This window comes from Rhinopithecus roxellana, chromosome 20 (genome assembly GCF_007565055.1).
Source record: "Rhinopithecus roxellana isolate Shanxi Qingling chromosome 20, ASM756505v1, whole genome shotgun sequence".
Taxonomy (NCBI): domain Eukaryota; kingdom Metazoa; phylum Chordata; class Mammalia; order Primates; family Cercopithecidae; genus Rhinopithecus; species Rhinopithecus roxellana.
In genome coordinates, this window is record NC_044568.1 from 53,234,299 (window position 1) to 53,253,509 (window position 19,211).

Genomic DNA, 19,211 nt, shown 5'->3' on the forward strand with positions numbered 1-19,211 from the left:
AACAACCCAAAGGAGATCATTACCTTGTGTAATATGATTTAGAGCTAAAAGAGGCCCTTGGGATCATGTTTCAACCATTTCATTGTAAAAGCGTAAAAACTTTCAGTACAAAATGGTTAAGCAACTGATTTGAGAGGTGAAACTCAGATCCATTTCCCCTCATTCCTAATGCTGTGTTCTTTCCACCAAACCAGAGCACCTCAGTAGAAAGGTTCAAAATCAAGTGTGAACATACCTCTTGCTTGGTTTTTGTGGTATAACCTTGGACAGATTCTCTTGCCACCAAGCTCTCCAGGGCATCCTGGACTGTGCGTATCTTGTCAGACTGGATATCCAACTGCAACGTGAAAAATGGCTGCAAAGTGGCAGATTCTTTTGAACTCTGCTGGTAAACCACAGACCTAAGAATTGAAAGCAAAAACAAAAAAATTAAGAGACCACTCCTTGCCACTTTCCCTTAAGATTAACCAAGAGGAATAAACACTGAAAATAAGATTATTCAGTATCACTTTCAAAAGACCACAGAGAAAAGCCAAAAATATACTGAATTTAAAAATAATTATGCTGAATAGCACCTCCTTAGTATTTCTAACAACTAAATCTACCAGTTGATAAATGTTCCCAGCGCCAGTGCTCTGGAAGAAAACATATTTCATTTTCCAAATTCTTTCACCTCCTCTCCACACTGTTATTTACTGCACCAGTTCATAAACGCAGCTACCCTGCCATGGCCTCAAAATGCCAATGCTTTCCATTTTCTCCAAGTATCATAGCCTGTTCTAATAAAACAGAGGAAATCCCAAGGTAAACAGAGGATTTTTAATGGCATTTTCCTCCTATAAAAATGTCTTACAAAAAGAAGAAGGGGAGTAGGGTGTGTAGAAAAAACAAGTTAACATTCCAGGAAAAAAGGCTGCCACCCTTCCAAGAAGGGTGCCAGTTTGACCTTGTTTTCTTAGCTGGTTTTTCACTTCATTTTTTTTTCTTTTTCTAAGTTTTTCTGAGTAAAAATTGTGTGTTCGGCCCATCTCTCATTTAGCCTCAGCAAGGGAACATGCCAGGGGTTCAACAAGGGCTTCTATTTCTGCAGTCTCAGTGACCTAGTTTCTAAACGGAATAAAATGGGTGTGGACAGGTACTCAGGCTTTCCAGAACAGATGTGGTGAAGAGCTCGCTAAAAGCTTTTCTGTCCAGGGTTGAATTAGGCATCTCCATGCTCCTTTACAGTATGAAGACTTCGGTGACAACAGTTCCCCTGGTTCCAGAGAGGGATGCAGCAGTGGGGAAACTTGTCATGAGAGCTGGTAGAGAAATCAACAAGAAGCCCTCTTGACTCAGTGGTCCTGTGTTTTAGCAAAGGTGGCACCAGGGAAGAAAGGTCTTCCTGGGGAAACTGAAAAACATCTGAAGAGGCTGAGTTTTAGAAGAAAATCTTCCAATTGGTGTGAATAAAGAATCATGCTTCATAATGGCTGAAAAGAAGTTCCTATGTTGTAAGATTTCCTTATCTTTGCTTTACTGTTTTTCAAAAGAAACATCAACAACCAATTTCAACACAGAGACCCTCAGAGGATGTAGCTAGCAGCCATGACACAGCCTCAGAGGATGTAGCTAGCAGCCATGACAGAGCCTCAGAGGATGTAGCTAGCAGCCATGACAGAGACCCTCAGAGGATGTAGCTAGCAGCCATGACAGAGCCTCAGAGGATGTAGCTAGCAGCCATGACAGAGCCTCAGAGGATGTAGCTAGCAGCCATGACAGAGCCTCAGAGGATGTAGCTAGCAGCCATGACAGAGCCTCAGAGGATGTAGCTAGCAGCCATGACAGAGCCTCAGAGGATGTAGCTAGCAGCCATGACAGAGCCTCAGAGGATGTAGCTAACAGCCATGACAGAGCCTCAGAGGATGTAGCTAGCAGCCATGACAGAGCCTCAGAGGATGTAGCTAGCAGCCATGACAGAGCCTCAGAGGATGTAGCTAGCAGCCATGACAGAGCCTCAGAGGATGTAGCTAGCAGCCATGACAGAGCCTCAGAGGATGTAGCTAGCAGCCATGACAGAGCCTCAGAGGATGTAGCTAGTAGCCATGACAGAGCCTCAGAGGATGTAGCTAGCAGCCATGACAGAGCCATTCAATCTGAGCCAGCAAGTCCTCCAAAGTGGACGCTGGTATTTTCCACTGGTTTCTTAGACAAATTTGGGATCTTTGAGTATGCTGACCCTCTGTGGTCTTGAAATTCTGATACCCGACCTCTGCACAAAAACCATGTTCCCAATGCCTCCATTTGAGCTGTCCCTTCATTCTTCTCTCCCATCCCGAGGGGGTGTTCCCACAATCCTAAACCAGGCTGCTGGGCTGAAGGAGCAAAGGGCACAGCCGCCCCTCACTGCTGCACGCCAACCTGCACCTCGGCGTCTCCCTGCCAACACTACATGTCCCAAGGAACCATAGGCAGTGGTCGGGGCTAGGCGTTTCCCAGGCGACAACTGACCACACAGCTGCCGTGGACACCCCACAGAGCACCAGAATAGAAAGGGGCTGGTGGAATGGAGCTCACAGCACAGAACACAGAAGTGACTTGTTCAAGGTCACATGGCTGCTCAACTGGCTTCTAAATCCAGTTCCACGGAGGACCAGAAACCAGCTTCTGAGGGAGTCAGTGCAGGTTTCTGAGGTTCTTATTATTCACCTGTTGAAAGTTGCTGATTCAATCTCAGAACTGAGAGACTAATCAAGTCTTGATGCCTTAAAAGGGGTGGTATTTCTTCCAGGTACACAGCATGTGGGACAACAATAGACTAAGAGTGTCACTGAAATGCCAGCCTGGGGGTTATGCTGCAAGGCCTCAGAAAGGAAATCAGACTGCAATGAGGCCCTTTCAGTACTTTTGATGGGTAAACCTGCTTGGAGATGGTACAAGTTTTGCTGAATTCCACATCACAGTGGTACTGAAAAGCTCTCAGGTAAATAAAGAAAAACCTTTCCGAAGGACTTTGTGAATGGGCAAAAAGCTGGTTAAGGGAACTGGCACACAGCCAGGTGCCAGGGACTCCAGCCCAGTCACGTGTCCGTCCGTGTAAAAAAGACCTCCCTTCAGACTCCCTTCACTCTCTAGCTCATCTGGTTCCAATCAGTTCACAACAGCCAAAAAGGGAAACAACTGTCTATGGATGGGCCAATGGATAAAGAAACTGGTGTGTATATATATACAAGGGAATACTATTCAGCTGTAAAAAAGACCCTGCCATTTGCCGCAACACGAATGAACCTGGGGAATGTCATACTAAGTTAAACCAGACACAGAAAGAAAAATACTGCATGGTCTCACTTATACATGGAATCTTAAAAAAAAAAGAAAAAAGACACAACTACAGAGATAGGGAAAACAGTGGTTCCTAGGGGTGGGGAGTGGGAATGGGAGACGTAGGTCGAAGGACACCAAGTGGCAGCTACATAGGTGAACAGGCCTAGAGATCTGATGTGGAACATTGGACAAGAGCTCCTCATAGTGCACCGTATTTGGGACTTTTGCGAAATGAGCAAAAAGCTGCTCCTGCCACGTGCACACACACACAAGGGTAATTGTGATGGGGAATGTTTATCTGCTTCACTCTAACAACTATTTTACTATCTCTATTTCGTAACATCTTGTGTATACTTTAAATATACACAATTTATTAACATAAATAAATGAAATTCCTCCAGATACATTAATTTCTGCTCCTACCAAAACACATGGTTTGACTAGCTGGGTTTTTTTTTTTTGTTTTGACACAGTCTCGCTTTGTCACTCAGGCTGGAGTGCAGTGGTATAATCTTGGCTCACTGCAACCTCTGCCTACTGGAGCCAGTTTTAATGTTGCAAGTTTTACATGCTGATGAAGTCTCATATATGTATATATATTTTTCTCTTATGGTTATTACTTTTTTAATGATCTATCTTATGAAACCTTTGCCTACCCCCAAGTCATGATGATACTCTCCTATATCACTTTTTATTTTTTTCTTGAGACAGAGTCTCACTCTGTTACCCATGCTGGAGTGCAATGGCACAATCTCGGCTCACTGCAACCTCTGTCTCCTGGGTTCAAGCGATTCTCCTGCCTCAGCCTCCCGAGTAGCTGGGATTACAGGTGCCCGTCGCCATATCCAGTTGATTTTTGTATTTTTAGTAGAGATGGGGTTTCACCATGTTGGTCAAGCTTGCCTCGAACTTCTGACCTCAGGTGATCCACCCACCTTGGCCTCCCAAAGTGCTGGGATTACAGGCAAGAGTCACCGCGTACGGCCAATTAGCTGGCTTTTCTCTTACTCCCCAGCAATGAGCAGCTGAGCTTGACGGAGTAGAAGTGAGGAGCTCCCTGTCCCTTGCAGACATGCGCCAGCAGGCAGAGAATGAGCCGTAGGGGCTGACTAGGGAGGCATCAGGAAGTGCAAGAGAAGAGCAGGCAGGGGAGCAAGATGCAAACCACCATGTCCAAGAAGTGTCAAGACAAGCCCCACACCTTCCCCGCTTCACCAACATGGTGAAACCCCGGAAAAGGCAAATATTAAGTTATTCTAGAAAAGCACAAACCTGATGTGTCCACCAAAAATGCCGGTGATTGGAGTCTGAACAAAATCCGCCTGGCGGGTGACGGAAGTCTTGTTCCGGGGGCCCACTTGCTCCCACTCATCCTCGCTTCCTTCACCTTGTTCTTCCTGCTCCTCTTCAGTGACTGAGTGGTTTTTGGGGCCATTGGAAATCGTAAGTTCTGAAAAGGAGAGCATCTACTTAGACTACTATTTACAGCAAGAATAGCAAAAAATAAAAAGGCACAGATCTGTCAACTGTAGCCTTGAAAATGAAATCAGGGTGTGTTCTACATTAAGAGCCACGGCAACCAATCACACAGGCGTAACACCGCTGTATCCATGACAACCAATTGCAACAGGCGCAACGTCACTGGATCCACGGCAACCAATCGCAACAGGCGCAACGCCACTGGATCCACGGCAACCAATCGCAACAAGCGCAACATCACTGGATCCACGGCAACCAATCCCAACAGGCGCAACGCCACTTGATCCACGGCAACCAACGGCAACAGGCGCAAGGCCATTGGATCCACAGCAACCAATCACAACAGGAGCAATGCCACTGGATCCACGGCAACCAAGTGCAACAGGCGCAACGCCACTGGATCCACGGCAACCAATCGCAACAGGCACACCACCACTGGATCCTTGCTTACATAAACTCCTAGAAAAGACATTCCTGGGATTGACTGGAGAAATCTGAAGATGCTCTGCAAAGTCGATATTACCATGTCATTACAGTTGGTTTTCTCAGATAAGGGACTGTGGTTATGCAGGAGCAGATTCTCAGGGGATGCTTTAGCACCTGGGACGAACTAGACTGTTAGCTGCAACTTAACTTTGAATCATTCAGGGAAAATGTATGTGTATGTATGTATATATGGACGGATAGATAGGACAGATATAGTATATATATATATATATATATATATATATATATATATATATATATATACACACACACACAGTGTGTGTATAGCATCAGAAAATATGCTTAAAACTATACTCAGCAATTATAAAGGTATTCATCAAACGATTCTTTCAGCTTTTCTATATGCTTGATCATTTTCCTAATTAAAAATTGAAGGAAAATGGCAGAAGTTCGGGATAAACTGTAATTTACCTAAATATAACCTTCTCGATGGTGTAAGTTATCGTAAGGAATAAATGCTATTTGAAGGGAAAACGACTGAGGGGCAGGGAAGCAACATAACATATGAGCATGCAACACTTGTTTACAGCGAACTCTTGCACAACTCTGTGGGGCAAGTGGACCATAACCTACTTTCATTATTTGGTGAGAGAAGCTTCTTTAGGTTCAACATTTCCTCATGAAGTCCATTTAGAATGAAGCCTAAGTATTCCTCAGCATCTTCTTGTCGACCCTGAAAAGGTCAAATATAATCACTTTAGTGTGAACTGATCACTGTCCAAGGCCTGCAGGACATACAGTACTTGCAAAGTCCAACCATGCCTCCTCTGAAATGGAAGATGTAAAAAGTATTTCCAAACAATGACATGATGACATGGGTTTTCCTTGCATAGCTGAAATCCCAAGAGTGGGAAGAAAAGGAGAAACAGATTAAACACGTATCTCTAAATGGGGATTTTTATTATTTATACTTTTCTGTATTTTCAAAATTTTTTTCAATAAATATACATTACTTTTTTTTTTTTTTTTTTGAGACAAAGTCTCACTCTGTCACCCAGGCTGGAGTGCAGTGGTGCAACCTCGGCTCAGTGCAACCTCCATCTCCCGAGTTCAAGTGATTCTCCTGCCTCAGCCTCCCGAGTAGCTGGGACTACAACCGTGTGCCACCATACCTGGCTAATATTCGCATTTTTAGTAGAGACGGGGTTTCGTTATGTCGGCCAGGCTGGTCTCCAACTCCTGACCTCAGGCGACCTGCCTGCCTTGGCCTCCCAAAGTGCTGGGATTACAGGCATGAGCCACCACACCCTGCCACATTGACTTTATCACAAAAAAGTCACTAAAAAAAAAAAAAAAAAATCTGTCTTGGGTAAACGAAATAGAAGACGAAGAACTAGATGTCTAGGGCCAGTTCACTGTTCAACTACTGTTACCACTCGAGCAGTGAACTAAGCAGCCCTATGTCTGCTTCTGTCTTTGATGATGGTCAACTACACGGGAAAGAACTCAAACTATATGTGGAAAAACTTCACTGATTTAAAACGTTAGTTGTTTTACACATACATCAGCAAAATCATTCACAGATGAGTCACCCAAGAGTTTAATAATCCCTCATCAGGAGCGTTTGATTCTGTTACTTATCATCAGTTCATATTTCATTCTTCACAGCACAACCGCCTGTTCCAAGGCCCTGCAAATTGTTCTGTCTGAAGCATCTACTGCATTCAAGTTTACTTGCCCTCTCCAAATAGTAGACGTGGACAGCAGCTGTTCACGTGAGTGCATGCTCTGCACATGTGCAGCAAAGGGCAAAAACTGGCACAGCCAAAGTGTGCTGAAGACTTTTCACAGCAGGCCTGGGTGGCTCTCCTTGGAAAGGCCTGCTTGCAACGTTGGCTGGTGTCTGGGAACTTGGTTTTCAGCAAGGTCCCCATCAGTCCAATAACTGATATGGGATTCTGCCTAAATCTCTTTGTGCAAGCAATGTGCTTTCTGCTAACACTTTCGCTTGTTTTGGGAGTTTGGCCTTTTGGTTCAAGCTAGGCAGATGGTACCTATGGGACCAGCCCTCAGTAAAAACTCTGGACCCGGAGTCTGTAATGAGCTTCCTTGGGAGGCGGCATTTCACAGGTGTGGTCACAGTCTGGTGCTGGAACAGTTAGGCACAGCCTTCTGGCTGCACTGGGAGAGGAGTCTGGAGGTTTCCTTTAGGCCCTGCCTCATCTGTCCTTTCCCTTCCTGACTCTGCTTTGCATGCTTTTGCTGTCATAAACCATAGCCACAGGTGCACCCGCTTCTGCATTTTCTGAGTCCTTCCTGTGAATCACCCAAACCTCAGGGTGGTCTTGGGAAGCCCAACACATCCCATATTAATGTCACCTTAAAAAGATGCTTTTGTTCATAGCATTATCTCTGTGCATGATCCTACAGGGGTTCCTGAGCACCCACTTTATTTTGCCTCCACCTGAGCTAGGTGGCCCCCTCTGGATTCTAAGGCATCTCTGTATCTTTGTACTTCTCTTGTTGACTATTCATTTATCTCATTCCCTCACTGAGAGCAGAGGGCACACTTTATTCCATTTCTGCATCCCTAATACCATGTTCCCATTACTTGGGAAATAATTCCAAGCCAATACCAAAAGTTGCATTATAAACATTTAAAGAGCTTAAAAATCTATGCTGCCCCTGGTGGTATCCTGCTACGATGCCCTCGACATTCACTCTTCTTCAAAGCAAGGAAGCTTTAAGTAAACTTGACTTAAATGGCATTTTCTCAACCAGTTTTCTCTCTGAATACATCTCCCTAAGCATCATTTCAACTGCTTGTACTGAGTCATCACCAACTCAGTCTGGGAGGAAAGAAATGCTTCAGTTAACTGTGCTAAGGGTGGCTCAATTCACTCTCAACAGCCCCAGGGCCTTTTATAAGGGCGCCCTGGCTCCTTGGTCCCATGCCTGTAGTAACAAAATATATGATTTTTAAAAAAATTTAGGTAAAGGAATCAAGTACATCAAATAGCTACTAAAGCCTGTAAGTATGATGAAGACATAAGCTCTTCTGAATACTGCCATCATTCCAGGCCCAATGCACTCCACTCTACCCCAGTGGCATATAGTGCAGGGGTTAAGAGAGCTGTCTTGAAAGCTGGGTTCTGCCATACACATTAGCTATATGACCTCAAGACAGTGGATTCACTTCTCTTAATTGTAACAAGGAGACCATAATCATACTTTATTCACAAAGTCGACTAAGTTAATATACGTAAAGTACTGACAGCAGTGCTTGGTGCGCCATAAAAGTTATCTGAGCAAGGTCAGATGATGAAGAGTGTGAGCAAGGCCACTCTTCAATTCATCCAAGCAATGGACTCTATTATAAACCTACATCTACTTACAGCGCTGGAGACAGAGGGCAAATATCGAATAAGCAACAGTTACCACACACACACTGGAAAAAAAGGCAACACTTGGTACTAGCAACATCAGAGAAGTCTCAAACCTTTTCAGACAGGCTTGACTTGTTAACTGTCAGGAGTCTGTAAATATATGTGGGCTCAAAGGCAGCTCCCGGGCGAATGTCCCTCACGATTTTATCTCCAAGAGCTGCAATGGAAACAGGACACAGGTTTTCCTAACTACAGTGAAGTCACAAATGATGAAAAAAGCAACATCATCAAAATTCCCCCACCTCCCACCCGGCTGAATGCTGAGAATGGCACAGGTGTAGACATTTTCTTCCCACCATGAATGAATTTACCAAATTTAAGTCATCTGTCTCCACAACTCCCAATATGTAATAGCATCAACAAAACTCATTTTTACTAACCTTGTCGGGGTTTTGGAGGTACTGGCATATTAGTAAACTCATTCATTAGCCGAACACTAAACATGGGGAAAAAACGTTAAATAGTGCAGTTTTAAACAGTATATATATATTTTTACTAAAGACCTTTGATGGCTAAGTAGAATATCAGCTATACGAGTATAGTAGATTTTAGGTAACCAGTGCTGTAATACCTAGTGAACTCAAGTCTTTTCTATATGCATTTTTGGTCTATTTTAAGTGATATATGCTGGTAAACACTAAAATATTTTCTACTGAATCTAAAGAACATAGATAAACAATGCTCCAATTCCATTTCTGGTTAACTTCCATATAAAATCACGAACAGTCTATTTTTTATAAAAGACAAAATTATAGGACTCACTGGCAGGAAATCAAGAGCTTTACTAAACTATTTCAATTCTAATTATCAGAGGGAAAAAAAACCCCACCACATAACACATCTTTCACCACCTTACTTACAAGCTGTCTATCATGGGTGTTGACGTACAAGGCCTTTGCACTTTGGAATACAGAGGAATGAACTTCATCAGGTGGTACATCGGCGGGCAAGCAACCAGTGCCTGCAGTGTCTACACAGTGGCAGTAAGGAAGCGTAAAGGAAATGAAACACACATACCACATTTCCTAAAGGCACGTTTAGCACCAAGAACATCTCTAAAAACCTAAGTAAGTTAAGGACATTGAACTACTTAGACATGTCACCACAAAAAGGAATAAACCAAATCATTACTAGGGTAACTGTCCTGTGATGTCCATATGAGGATCTACGAAGCAGTCAATCGTTTGTATTCAAGAACTTGACTTATCCAAGATAGTTCAATGAGTTAAAACCAAATTTCCAGTTATAAGTGGCTGCTCTGCCCTATGATCTGTAGCCACTCGAATGAGAGTCAGCTTGTCTGCAGCCCTCATTCATATGCCAACAGATCCTCTCTTTTAGAGGGAGACGGACTGCGGCCAGGAATAACCCTGTTTATAAGCAAGGTAGGCAGACCAAGTAATAATAAACCAGGCTTGGGGATTCAAATGTAGGGCTAGATGGCCCACGGAGGCTGAAGGAAGTCACATGCACCCAGAGGAGGGAGAGCTGCAACACGCTGGCCTTGCGGACGGCGTCCAGGAAGGATACAGCATTAATGTAGCACCAGTTCCCTTTATTGATCAGCCCGCGGGGTTGCAACGACACTGGTTTATGGATTAGGGTTACATTCTCCAGTAACTCTGAAAGAGGGAAGAAGCATATTTCAGAAATCAACGACATCTAGTGAAGAATATTCAAATCATTTCATATGCTCTACTCTGGGAGAGCATTTAAAATCCCTTCAATAAAGCACATATCCAAAGAAACTGCATACTGATAAGGCTTCCTTCAGTTCAACATCAAGCACACTACTTAATTAAAACTTTTTTGAAATTAATCTTTTCCCTCAAACAGCAACATTTAATCTTCCTGGGGGGAACAGAATTAGGGAACACAAGAACTATCTATTTTAATGAGAAACAAAAAAATGTGAACACAGTATCATTATTAGAGAATAGATTTGAGAGATACAGCCTTTTTTCTTAAACACTGTTAGCCAGGTGTGTCTCATTAGCAGCAAGGTGTCTCAGACACTAGACAGAAAGATGTCTGGGCAGAACCTGCGTCTCAGTCCTCTCTGCATCCCAGCATCTAATGCTGACCCTACACATCACTGCGCATGTTCAATGGCTGTTCAGGGAGTCAAGATATTCCTTTCAGAGACAACAGTCTCCTACGAATTAAACTGTCCACTAGAAATCCAATTTAGCAACGGTTTTATACACTGTAATTCCCTTATTCCATTTACAAACACGCTGCTTAGCCTCAGGTTCACCCTGAGTGGACATCACTCTTTTTCTGTATTAAAACAGCTGCGAATGTCATCTTTATAGAATTAACCATCAGAAATGCTTTAAAACAAGGTCTCCCCCGTCCCACTATGAATCTTCTAATGGTGATGGCTACAATTTACAAACCCTTCTACACTTAGCACGTTCTTTACAATTTACAAATGTTAACTGGCTGGACTTAATCCTTAGTAATCTAGGAGTACCACCACCTTGCCCCTTTGGTTACCACCACGAAAAAAGAAACTGAGGCTCCCAAAGACTAACTAACTTAAACCTGTGATCACACAGGAGCCAGGTAGCATAGCCAGGGCCTCAACTTCATAATCTGTAGCCAATCCACACTGTCTCCTTTACTTTTAAATTGTACACTAATCATATAACCCACAAATAGATACACCTACTATGTACCAACAAAAATAAAAAATTCATGTAAAAATAAAGTACAATAGGCCGGGCGCAGTGGCTCAAGCCTGTAATCCCAGCACTTTGGGAGGCGGAGACGGACGGATCACGAGGTCAGGAGATCGAGACCATCCTGGCTAACACGGTGAAACCCCATCTCTACTAAAAAAAAAAAAAAAAAAAAAAAAAAAAGACAAAAAACTAGCCGGGCGAGGTGGCGGGCGCCTGTAGTCCCAAGCTACTCAGGAGGCTGAGGCAGGAGAATGGCGTGAACCCGGAAGGCGGAGCTTGTAGTGAGCTAAGATCCGGCCACTGCACTCCAGCCTGGGAGACAGAGCGAGACTCCGTCTCAAAATAATAAGAAGAATAATAAAGTACAATAAATAAACGAATTGTATATAGGAAAGAAAAACCAAAATGGCATACATTTGATACTAGCATCCATGTAAAGCATGGCTCAAAAAAAAGCTTTTCTTTTCTAAACTACACTGTACTGGCAGATCCCAGACTTCGGCACTAATCGAATGAAGAAATTAATTTGCAAAATTCAACACACACACACACACACCCCCTCTCATTCCCTCCTTCCTGTGAGAGTAAATGTCCTCTTCCTTCTAACTGAAGCAGCGTAGGGCGTCATTTCTGCATAGCTCTTCTTCTGTAGAAAGGAGAACATTACAGATTCTGTGGAATGTGTTCAGTTAGACTAAGTTTGCAAAGCTCCTCTCTCTCTTTATATGGACTACAGAACTGGGCCTTGAAGTAAATGAATAATGGATCAGTTACGAACTGAACCCCAAGCCTGCATGTGACGACACCCAGCAGAGACAGCGCCTGTCATGTGGGGGACACTGTGCTAGAAGCTTTGTGTATATTATTCATCATTATCCTAACAACCCTACTGTCAGAGATAGCTACCACCCCCATTTTACAGACAAGAAAACTGAAGTCACATAACAGCTGAAATGACCTGTGAACCTGGGTCTACCTGACTCAAGAGGTTGAGCCCTTTCCTCAATATATAAGGGGCTTCACTTAACAATCCCTTTTATTCCAAGGTTTCAGATACTTACTTTTCCCCACAGGCTTAAAGTCTATTTACAGTGGATTTTTACCTTTGTCTTTAAACCACAGCATCACAACAGTCTATCATTTCTAGTGTGTGCCACAGAACAGCTACTAATAGAATCACAGTGTTAAAAATGTGCATTTTCAAATAACCATCAATGATGTAAAGGCATAGTGTCTCCAATAAAAACTCCAGCATGATTCCAACAAGTCTTCGCCATAGTATTTTTATATCAAATTGACATTTTTTTTTAACCTAACCTTAAGACTCAAAACCTGCTATCTTTCTAACATAGAAACCTTTGTTTTTTTGAGACGAGTCTTGCTCTGTCACCCAGGATGGAGTGCAGTGGTGCGATCTCGGCTCACTGCAACCTCTGTGTCCTGGGTTCAAGTGATTTTCCTGCCTCAGCCTCCCATGTAGCTGGGATTAAAGATGTGCACCACCACGCCCAGCTAATTTTTGTATCTTTAGGAGAGACAGGGTTTCACCATGTTGGCCAGGCTGGTCCTGGAACTCCTGAGCTCAAGTGATCCACCTGCCTTGGCCTCCCAAAGTGCTTGGATTACAGGCGTGAGCCACGGTGTGGGCACCGGGTAAGCAAGGAACAGAGATGAATGCGAGATGGTCCTGCCCTAGGCGAGCTCGCAGACCAGTGCAGGGACAAACTGTGATGTCCCTGGCTCCAAACACACACTGTACAGGCTAAGCTGAAGGGGTGCTGGGGGATGGGGGATGGGGGAAGGATGCTTAGCTGAATCCAAGGGCTGCAGAAACTCTGGAAAGGTCAGGGGCTGAAGACACCAAATGGAAGCTGAGGAAGAAGAGAGATACTAGAAGGTTCTCACTGGCTGGGGCAGCAGTGCTATCCTGCTAGAACAGGAATACAACAGGATGAGCAGGTTATTTTTTGTTTCATGTGGTGATGAGTTCAGTTTTAGAGATGTTGGTAAAAGGTACCCAGATGACACCAGTAAATAGTATATTTATATCCAAAGACCAGCAAGTGACTGATTTTTTCTTTTTTTTTTTTGAAACAGTCTCACTCTGTTGCCCAGGCTGGAGTGCAGTGGCACCATCCTGGCTCACTCCAACCTTCGCCTCTGGGTCTCAAGCAATTCTTGTGCCTCAGCCTCCCAAGTAGCTGGGACTACAGATGTGTGCCACCACACCCAACCATAATTATTATTTTAGAGACAGGATCTTGCTCTGTTACTCAGACTGGCGTGCAGTGGCGACATCACGGCTCACTGCAGCCTCAATCTCCCTGGTTCGACAGATTGATAATCACACAAACATACGCACAGGTCCCCAGAGTACGGGGCTGGAAGGGTAGAAAAGCGAGAAGCGTGCAGGGGCAGCGTGTAGGAGTGAAGACAGCAAGTGGAGGCTGCTCAGCCAGAAGCTGGGCTGAGGAAGGAGACAGGATCATGGGGGGCAAGGAGCTAGGGATCCAGGAAGATGCAAAGTTTCTGGGTGGGAGAAGGAGTGAAAGAGCAACTTTGGTTTTCTTGACGATATGGGAGGAAAGGTCTTCTAGGGCAGAGTCAGGGTGAAGATGCCAGAGGTGGGTGAGACAGTGCTTGAAGACATTCATTCCTGTTTAGCACTGATACTGGAAGGAAATGAAGGAAGCCACCAGAGCCAGGCATACAAGATCTGCCTGAAACTTCCCTTCCTTGTTGACCCGTTCGAACAGACTCAAAAACATGCTTTAAGAGTGGAGGCTAACTCCACTCTTAAAAGGAAAGCAGGTGCAGAGCAATCAAGAACTGGCTGCACTAAGCTCTGTCTGAAAACATAGCTTTTTTTTTTTTTTTTTTTTTTTTTTGAGACAAAGTCGAGAGACAGAGTTTTTGCCATGTTGACCAGACTGGTCTTGAACTCCTGGCCTCAAGCAATCTGCCTGCCTCGGACTCCCAAAGTAGTGGGATTACAGGTGGGAGCCACTGTGCCTGGCCTCCTTTCATGTTCTTAACTGAGTTACGTGCCCAGAATAATCTGCATGGCCTGGAAGCTTGACCATTCAATCTCCATGCAATCAGAGGATATATAAATAAACTATAAACCGACTTTTTTCCAGCATTTATTTGTGAAACAGTGTGAACTGGTCAGACAGAAACCTTTAGTTTCTACCTCAACCATTCCCTTAAATCGATGCCAGCTTCCAGTTTGCTTATTTTGAGGCGCAGGCAGGTTAAAAAGCAGTTTCACTGTTTTTCTTCCATAGTGTTAAAATCAAGTCTTCTAGCATCACCCAGTGGTTTGTTCAATAACTGCAAGGAATAACATTTCAGACACACACCTACAAAAGCCAATAAGCACCACCTCTGAAACAGCAGAACAAATGGACCCTCAGGAAATGTAGGAGGGAATGTACTCCACCAGCTTTTCTTCCAGCCTTTGACACTCTTTGAAAGGCCATTCTGGTACAATGTTGTTAAACGTAGAATAAACCTTTACAGACTTGGAAAATATGGAAGACACACTGAACAACCTAGATTTTTCTTAATGATTATTCCGTTATTCTAGAAAAATTTTATCTAGTGGCAAGTCTTTCATAAACTAAAATACCATATCATTCTGTTATTAGTCTCTTACAATGATCCTAAATCCTAATCTCAGAGTAAGACCGACAGAAGGCACTCAAGATTCTCCACACTGTCTCCACGGTAGCCGATCTCATCACCGCCTACCTGACATTAGTGGTGTGTTGCTCAACAAAGTCTGCCCCATCTAAGGTAACAGAACTTGACGGCCTTCTGTGTCCTCAGCCTGTTACTGCCATCCCTACTAGCTGCATGAGGCCTCCCCTCCTTGCTTTCTCCCCTCAACACCCCTCTGCCAATGATCACTTCTCTCTACAAACAGTTGCCATCTGTTCCTTTCTGATCTTATGGCTCAGACTACCCTGAAGGCAAGGCCAATCATTACTCCAACCAGACAGTGCGTGGCATACAGTAAGTTCTCATTAGACAGTAATACAGGATGAATTAAACATCTGGAGATAAAGTTGTTGGTTATGGCGAATGACTCCATTCACATTTGTTAGAAACGACTCAACAGACTTTAAAGGTCACTTAGCTCCTGGTCCAGAAAGTCTAAATGACAGCTCCCGAGAAGACGCACAGTAAAAGGCAAGGGCCCAGGCACACAAACCAGGAAGATGGGGTTCACACCCTGGCTCTGCCACTTCATTCATTTTGCAACCTGGGGGAGATCACTCCTCACCCGAACAGATAAGGAGCTGCACCATGCTCAGCTATGGCAAAGACGAGCATGCGTGTAAATACATGAGCAGACCACTCCAGGTATGACGGTCAGCTCACTACAGACATCAGAATCCCCCCTAGAAAATAAAGAGCTAATAGAGGTGGAGGGAGAAGGGAAAAGCAAATTAATTTATGTAAGCGTTTGAGAAAACCAACAACTTTCAGCATCTCAAGAGAAAATGTTAGCCCAACTTCCTTAAAATCTGGACAAGTTTTAAACATCTTGTCATATTAAAGATGTATTAATAAAGTTCTATTTCAGGCCTGGTGTGGTAGCTCATGCCTGTAATCACAACACTTTGGGAGGCTGTGGCAGGAAGATCACTTGAGTCCAGGAATTCCAAGACCAGCCTGGACAACACAGTGAGACTCTGTTGCTACAAAAAAAAAATTTTAAATTAGCTGGACATGGTGGTATCTGCCTGTAGTCCCAGCTACTCAGGAAGCTGGGGCAGGAAGACCACCTGTGCCCAGGAGTTCAAGGCTGCAGTGAGCTATGATCATGCCACAGCACTCCAGCCTGAGTGACAGAAAAAAATTTTTTTTTTTTTTTAAAACAAAGCTCCATTTTAAGAGGAATGATTGTAAGAAATGAAAATTAAATACTTATTGTCAAAGATGTTCTCTTAAGATCCAAACACTCAAGAAACAGTTAAGGTCCAGTTTTGTAACATCACATGTACATCAAGCCTTCCATCCTGACTCATTTCAATAACCATAAACCGGAGGAGACACTAACGCTTTATGAAGTTCATGAGTTCCTCTTCTCCCTCGCGGTGAAAGAACAGGGGTGCAAAAGCAGTTCTAATTCCTCCTAAGACTGGGCTGAATTATGTTCAAGTTAATGAATCCTACCGTTATCATTCAAACGTCAGGTCTTACTTATGGACAAGCCAGAACTAATACCACTTCCAAATTTCTAATATCACTCTTCACTCTACTTAATTAAATTCCTCTTTCAACATCAACATTTTCATTTACTATTTTATTCCTAGCCTAAAGTCCAATACACACTCTAATTATGGAGATTAAAAGAATCAAAATGAGGAAGGCGGGCCACCAAGGATGGAGGACAGGGAATTTCTAGGTTGAAACTTTAAGTCTGACCTGCATTCCCAAGTCATTGCCATTGGTGTATCTATTTTACCTTCTTTTAGGGCATATAATCAGAAGTCGGTTGTAATAACAAACTTTCCCCAGAAGCCTTCTTTTCAATTCATCATGGTTGGTATAATTTACTGCTTAGCTGTTCAGACAGCAACTTTAGGAAGATGGCCTCCCAAACCCATCTATGTCACAGGAGTTGGTGGCACTGCCTAGAACAATGTGTGTGAAAAGGCACAAAATGCCAGAATGACTCATAGAAGACACAAAATTGAAACCCATAGTTCACTTTTGTAATAACTCACATTAAAAGGCTGAACTGAAATTTCACTCTTATGAAATCTGCTGACATACAGAAAAATGGAGTTGCTTAATAGTCTTTTTTTTTTTTTTAATGTTAAGACATACATGGTAGATGGTAGTTCACAAGGGCTGCCACAAATCAGCCCACTGAAATTGTTTATCAACTCAAAGGCAATACTAGCATCATAAACTTTTATGTCATTATAAGCCATGATTATTCTTACACATATTTTATACATCAAATTCTGTTTTCCTAAAGTTAGGACTTAGAGGTCATGTTGCCATCAAAAATCCATGAAAACGCAAGGTGCAGAACTCTGATTCTTAGGGCTCAATAACTGGTCCGTAATCGACATTCTGGTGGTGTTGACCTGCTTTTCTGTCATCTTCCTAACTGTCCAGAACATTCTCCAAGTGCTTTTCTTTTCCTCATTACCATCAATTTGGAAGAACACACACATCTTAGTTACCAAACCAGATGAAGGACAGCAAAGTGACCAAAATGTACCACTACCCATTGGCTGCAGATCAACTTATGTTTCTGAAGTGGAAAGATGTATAATAAATGTGAGGATACAGGCCGGGCGCGGTGGCTCAAGCCTGTAATCCCAGCACTTTGGGAGGCCGAGACGGGCGGATCACGAGGTCAGGAGATCGAGACCATCCTGGCTAACATGGTGAAACCCCATCTCTACTAAAAATACAAAAAACTAGCCGGGCGACCTGGTGGGCGCCTGTAGTCCCAGCTACTCGGGAGGCTGAGGCAGGAGAATGGCGTGAACCCGGGAGGCGGAGCTTGCAGTGAGCTGAGATCCGGCCACTGCACTCCAGCCTGGGCAGCAGAGCGAGACTCCGTCTCAAAAAAAAAAAAAAAAGAAATAAATGTGAGGATACAAACATCGAATCAGATGTGGACTAAACTCTCAATCCACAAGGGTGGATCCCTGTAAACGGGTGCCATGCCTTTTTAACTTAGATCATGTCGCATGACTACTGCCTGTGTACTTTTTGAAGAGGAATGCAAAATATCTGAGAAACCATTTCCCCCAAGGAGGGGGTGAAAGGATATGCGTGATTTATAAACTGCCAAAATAAAGATCAGTTTTAGGATACACAGCCATGCTTAATGACGGGAATATGTTCTGAGAAATGTGGCATTAGGCAATTTTGTCATTGTGGGATCAAACGCCTAGATAGTATAGCCAACTACACACCTAGGCTATATGCTAGAGCCTATTGCTCCTAAGCTACAAACCCGTACAGGATGTTGTGTACTGAATATTGTAGGCATCTGTAACACAACTCACTGGTCACTAGAAATTGTTTAGCTCCATCATAATCTTATGGCACCACCGTCGTACATGCGGTCTGTTGTTGACTGCAACATCATTAAAGCAGCACATAACTGTATTTTCATTTCCACTTAAATAAACACGGACAGGGTAATTCATTCGAGAAGACCCAAATTGTAATAACTTTGTTTCTCGATCCAATACCTTTTAGGTATAAAACCACTGTGCAAAATCATATAAACAGGTTTTGACTAACAATTCATAATAAATGACATTGCTAGATACTTCAACGCAATGTTTTCAGAGCTGTTCAAGAGTTCAGTTTTCCTAATTCTCTCTCACTGGAATTTTAACTTATTTTATCGGGCAGTTGGCCACTCTCCTTACCCACCATTATTTATATTCTGTTAAAACGAAATACACTGTTGCATAATTTTGAAAGCAAAACATCAAATACAAACTTGCTCTACTTGTGATGTGAAAGCATCTGATACAATTCAGTCTAGTATATGAGGAATGTTCCTTAGTAAAGACCCAGGAAAAGTACAACGTTCACTAAAAGCGTATGTTCAATTTCAAACATGACATGTTCGGTCAATTCCAAAGTATCCGTGCTAATGAGGGAAGCAGCAGCAAAGGCGCTCCCCATGTGTCTGCCATACTCACTCTTAAAACAAGGGTGTCATGTTTTGCAACTACTGTCAAACACAAGCTATTAAGTTTTGGGGTTTTCTTGAGACAGTCTCACTCTGTTGCCCAGGCTGGAGTGCAGCGATACAATCTCGGCTCACTGCAACCTCCAACTCCCGGGTTCAAGCTAT

General features: G+C 43.4%; 1 protein-coding gene across 2 annotated transcripts in view; it reads right to left on the reverse strand.

The window, feature by feature from the left end:
* The window catches only part of USP10 (ubiquitin specific peptidase 10), an 83,060-nt gene that overhangs the window by 12,614 nt on the left and 51,235 nt on the right, over positions 1–19,211 (reverse strand). For both annotated transcript variants that reach the window (XM_030924724.1, XM_010355625.2), the window contains exons 5-11: positions 10,206–10,297; positions 9,536–9,645; positions 9,056–9,111; positions 8,729–8,832; positions 5,863–5,962; positions 4,576–4,753; positions 236–401 (exon numbers count right to left, since the gene is read on the reverse strand). In XM_030924724.1, the coding sequence (XP_030780584.1) occupies positions 236–401; positions 4,576–4,753; positions 5,863–5,962; positions 8,729–8,832; positions 9,056–9,111; positions 9,536–9,645; positions 10,206–10,297 (806 nt within the window). The remainder of the gene's footprint in view (positions 1–235; positions 402–4,575; positions 4,754–5,862; positions 5,963–8,728; positions 8,833–9,055; positions 9,112–9,535; positions 9,646–10,205; positions 10,298–19,211) is intronic.